General features: G+C 34.2%; 1 protein-coding gene and 1 non-coding gene across 2 annotated transcripts; both read right to left on the minus strand.

Moving 5' to 3' along the window:
* Nucleotides 1-2,672: 2,672 nt before the first annotated feature.
* On the minus strand, nucleotides 2,673-4,025 carry LOC101894079 (large ribosomal subunit protein P2). The gene is made up of 3 exons (XM_005177323.4): nucleotides 3,865-4,025; nucleotides 3,213-3,640; nucleotides 2,673-2,916 (listed from the first exon to the last, which is right to left on the minus strand). Exon 2 carries the CDS (start codon nucleotides 3,637-3,639, stop codon nucleotides 3,298-3,300), a length of 342 nt encoding a protein of 113 aa, XP_005177380.1. The 5' UTR covers nucleotide 3,640; nucleotides 3,865-4,025; the 3' UTR covers nucleotides 2,673-2,916; nucleotides 3,213-3,297.
* LOC131802366 (small nucleolar RNA Me28S-Am982) lies at nucleotides 2,996-3,074 on the minus strand. Its single transcript, XR_009342170.1, has one exon. It is a non-coding gene; the product is annotated as a small nucleolar RNA Me28S-Am982 (small nucleolar RNA).
* Nucleotides 4,026-5,615: the final 1,590 nt, after the last annotated feature.

Genomic DNA, 5,615 nt, shown 5'->3' on the forward strand with positions numbered 1-5,615 from the left:
CGGATCTGAGAGTTTATCACATCTCCTGCGATCTAGATATAGAGAATTTTCTGGAGACATTTAGTAGACATTTCTGGGTGAAGGTGTATATAACATTTTATAAGAATTTCCTGGGCTTTTCGTTACAAAACAAAACAGTTAATAATTCTCTGCGAAAACCTCTGAAGATCTAAGGCCAAATTATTGCATCCGCTATAGAAATAAATTTAATTAAAATAAATTTCTGATAAAAAAAGAAAAAATTGATAGAAACAAGCAGTGTTTAACTATTGCTCTGTTCCAGTAACTGCATTCTAGCTTCCGACAAACTGCTGGACAAACAATGTTTTCTCATCGGAGAAAACCAAATTCAGCTGTTCACCACTTTCGGCCAAGCGAAGCAACTCTTTAGCTCTTCTGAGTCTATTTTCTTTCAGTTGCGGTGTAAGTTCTTGCACTTTTTGGAATTTCAATGGCTTTACCCCGAGCTCATTTTTCAATATTTGCCGGTAACGAGCGATGGCACGAGACACAAAAGATTTATTCACATTTAAATGCTGGAGTACATTTAGCGAAATATAAGGAAATCACACTATCACGAATAACTTTTTTCTGGAAAATTCTCACCAAAATGCTTTTGTAGGCTTGTAAACAATATAATGAGCTGTCATTGGGATAATTTTAACAGCTGTCGGACGAGTGGCTTAGAAATGACAGCAGTCAGATGTTGGTTGCAGTTTTTTCACCTCACCCTGTATATTATGTCTGCAGGACTTTTGGTATTGAAAATGGACCATGTAGGTCCACGTTTTGGTATAGCCCCCATATAACGGTACCTCCCGATATTCGGTATTTTAGCGACATTATTCACCGGAAATGTTTCAAATTTGGTATTTGAAGTTCTTAATGGATGCTAAAGCCTATGACAGCTCCGCGCCTTCGTATAGCCCCCATATAACGGTACCTCCCCATATTCTGTATTTTGATGATTTTAGCGACATTATTCACCGGAATTGTTTCAAATTTGGTAATTGAAGTTCGTAATGGATACTACCGCCTATGACAGAAAATTGTCTGTACAGGTCCACGTTTTGGTATAGCCCTCATATAGCGGTATCTGCCAATATTCGGAATTTTGATGATTTTAGCTACATTATTTACCGAATTTTTGTAATGGCTTATGACAAGAGTTGCCTATGGGCTTAAGTTGAGTTTAGGGGCTATGCTCGGACTGACCTGAAATTTTTACCAAGTGTAGATCTTTTCAACCTGATTACGGCAAAGTAATTTTTTATGGGGAAATACCCGGTTATTCGATCTCTTCGTGATTTGCATCCCAAATATCTTTGGAACTATAAGAGATATTTGGCAAGGCAAAAATATAGGCTATTATGTAGCATATAGATCTTAATAATACCCATAATGTATCCATTTCAAAATAATCCGAGCATAGCCCTTAAACTCAACTCGCTCTAAAAATCTAGAGACGTTTCTGTAAGGATCTCTATAAGTGTTTCACATGAGATCTTCATAATTCTATAGTACTTCCATGAGAGGATCAAATCGAAGGGCTGTCCTTTACGATGTTCTACCACACATTTTGGAATGCTAACTCGAAAATGTTCATCCCAGTCCTCAGGTTACCCACCCAGACGAAAAACTCAAAATATTGTTTTAATTTTTTATTGATCAATTAAAAATGCTGCAAGATAAATGATTAAAACTTAAAGGACCAATATTATTACGTCGTAAGGGATCAATATTTAATAAGAATGACTGCCCACCATGGTCTGCTTACGTTCCCAAACAATTCGAGGCATTCATTTATGTGATATATAAATCGATTCAATGCGATGATATATTTTTCTTCTGAAAACCAATTCAAATTTAAAAATATTTTTAAAATAGTCTAAGTTCAACGCCTAGATTCGATTTATATCACATACATGATTGCAAATCCAATCAGAACCATATAGCTGGCAAATTGAACTGGACAGACTTGGTTAGAAAAAACATCAATCTGCAATAAGAAGAAATAAAAAGAAAATCAGTGATGTTGCAAAATAATATCTCATTTTATTAAATTTTTATTTGTAATCAGTTAAGAATGAACATCAAAATGATCAGTCGAAAGATGGTATTGGATAAAGTGATCATCATGAAGGTAAGTAATTCAACTGCAGGAAAAAATTTGAAGTTTGGAACTCACCTTTTTTATAAATCAAATTGTTTGAGGGATTCTCGGTCAAATTTTTGGGCGTCCTGCAATTGCAATAAAAAAACATTCATTAGCAAATATAAAATAATAGCAAATTTAAAATATTTTATTAGCTTTTGTCAGTAAAAAAAATTAACATCAACAATTTTCAGTCGAAAGATGGTAATGGTAAAATGATCATCACATTAAAAAGCTAATGGGCGGCAGGGTCACGGTTTAAAATGCAATTCAAATTCACTTTGAAAACTTCTAATAATTTTGAGATCAATTATAAACCGCAATTGCCAAAAATAAAAACCAAACTCACCTTTGCAATTGAAAAATATGCTGCCCTCCAGATAAATGTCAAACATCATGTTCCCAGAATCACCTCTCAGCCACCACCTGAAAACAGAAACCCAACACTCTACCCTTTAAAAACCACATCCCATCCAGTCATCTGGACGATATTCCCTTCCTGATATGAACATAAAAATTCTTATTTTGTTTTTCTTTAACGTGTAAAAACTTGCTACATTTTTATTTCATAGAAATAAAAATCTCAATCTTTTTTGTACTGGTTTAAAGTCAAGTGTTTTGGTTAAAAACAGAAAATTCCTTTATAATTTTTTGTGAAAATTATAAAAAGAAAGTCTAATTTGTTTGTATTTAAACCGGCTGTTTAATGAAGGCTGGTAACATCGACTGAGGAAAGGAACAATATTTGTTGGTTAAAAAAGCTGAAAAAAAGAAAACACAAAAAAGTGATTCATTAGAAAATGTTTTGCTCGAAAATCTAAAAATAAATATATGTAAACAAAAAACTATCAGTGAAACTTATATAACATCAACGATTGTACAGTCGAAAGATGGTGTGAAGTTTTGTTCATCATAGGAACTAAATCAATTTGAAGATGTTGATCCCAAATCTGAACTATTGAACTTGACTTTGTTTACATTTTTCAAAGTCAAGTTTGGACCCCCACATTTTTGTTTACTACCCCACTTGTGAACACATACTATGATCAACACTCACCTCGACAAGTTTTTCCACGCTAATGACCATAGTTGCAGTTGTTGTTGTCTTATGGCTGAAGTTGTGGTTGGCTAGAACAACGAATTTAATCGAAAAGAGCGAAGCCCATATCGTCATCTTCAGATTCGGATTCTTCCTTCTTTTCTTCTTTCTTGGCTTCTTCCTTCTTGCCACCAGCATCAGCGGCACCAGCAGCTGGAGCGGCAGCAGCGGCAACAGCACCACCAACGGGCATGGAAGACAACTTCTCGCGACCGGTGGCGATCAATTCTTCAACAGACTTGCCGTTCAATTCGCTGACAACTTTGGTCAAGCGTTCACTGTCAGCTTCAATACCAACAGAGCTGAGGATCTTTTCGATATCAGCATTTTTGGGGTTTTCCAAACCGCCGAGAACAGCCAACATGTATGCAGCCACGTAACGCATTCTAAAAATAAGAAAAAAAAATAAATGCGCAATTAAAAATTACAATTCCCAACACATCAAGAAAATTATCCACAAAATTTGCAACTGAAATCTTCAAAGGACGCACAAAGTTTTTTATCTCCTTTTATCACAAACATCTTGCGTTAAATTCACACAATTTCTCTTGGATTTTATTTCAGTTGCTTTTATTTTGCCATTTTAATCGATTTCACATTATTTACATACTTTTAAGCCTTTGTTATTGACACGAAACGTGTACAGCACAAGAAAAAACACAACTTTCGTTTAAAAAATTTAGAACGAAAAGAAATCACACAGCCAGTTGACAGTTGCTCGTTGGTTCCGGTTTTTGACAGTTGCCATTGAACAGTAACTCGGCAAATGCAACCGACTTCATTGGATTTTCTAATTAGCAACGATGATGCCACGACGTATGGCCAAAAAAAGTTTGACATGGAGAGGTTTTATATGTATCTGGCGTTTATATAGGAACATTGATCATGGATCAGACATATATTTTACTACCACTTACAATACAAACATATACAAAGACAATAAATGCTAAAACAGTTTAATATTGCTAACCAATAATGTATAAAATTATGGAATTCATTCCAAAAGCAAGAAGAATACCCATGGTAGAAGAATATAGGTAGACGCGTCGACACAGCTGCTGGGACAATGAACTGTCAAAACAAATTTAAAATTGAAAATTTTGAATGAAAAATTATTCAAATTTGTACAAATTATTGGACCAGCTGATTACAATTTTTTTCTAAGTGTGCCCGGCTTCTGCCAATTTTGTGTATGTATTTATTGTTTTGAAAAATGAAAACAAAATATTTTCAAAACCAATGATTGGAAGACACGTATATTGCGGCTCGCGCATTAAAGCTGTAAACTAGTTTAGCCATGAAATTGGAAGATTGGACAGTTTGGATCATATTTTTGAGAGAAAATCCAGGCATTTCATTCATTTTCGCGCTATTTAACCCATTTTAAAAATGAGAAAAAATATGAAAAAAATGTAAAACAAATTTTTGAATGAATCTGACAGGAAGCGGGCATTGCCTCAGGGCTGCATTTCTGTAGTTTTAAGAAGCTGTTCTACCTGCTTATTGTACCATGGTTAGAACCAAGAAGGTAAAGTCATGCAATCAAATGTTTACATATTTTTCAAAATTATTCATTTGACAATATCTCATTGTTTAAACATATATTTATGAATTAATTTTGAATACTCAAATCAGTAGTTACCGACAAAATTCGGTATCTTTGAAACCCAACATTTTTTTATAAAAAATAAACATTGGTATCGATCGGTAGGTATTTCGTCACTAACTTTTCGATTATCTACATTAATTACGGAAATTATACAGAGATGGAAACCTATTTTTTAAGCAGTGACATTTGACTATGTTATTACAGAATATGCAGAGATGGGTATGCATATTTGGGATGACTTTACCTTTTTAATTTTGCCATGGGTGAACTTAATATTATACTTATGAGATGAGCATGGTAGAAGAATACAAAAGAATATTTTCTACCATATGAGATGAGTAACTTGAAAGACGTAAAATAAGATCACCATTTCATTTTTTCTTTGATTAAACAAATGATGTTTATCCGTTCAATGAAAAAGGAAATGCTCTGGAATAGGTTGTTGAGACCATGTAAATCACATCTGATGCTTTCCTCCGCCGTTTTTCGTCATTTTTTAACATATTTCTGCAATATTTCCAATGCATTCTTTGCATGTCGTCGGCTATCTATTGTGTGGTCGTGCATTAAACAGAGTTGTATTTCTGGACAACTTTCCTTGTGTAAACTCCATGTAATTTGGTTTGGCAACACTAATCATATCTTGGCAACACTAAGGCGACCGAATGTAGTTCAAAAAGGAAGTAAACTAGTAGAATACAACTCAAAAGGGAATTCAACTAACAGAATGACGTACAAAACGCAAAAGAGAA

Source organism: Musca domestica, unplaced genomic scaffold, assembly GCF_030504385.1.
Source record: "Musca domestica strain aabys unplaced genomic scaffold, Musca_domestica.polishedcontigs.V.1.1 20, whole genome shotgun sequence".
NCBI classification, from domain to species: Eukaryota; Metazoa; Arthropoda; class Insecta; order Diptera; family Muscidae; genus Musca; species Musca domestica.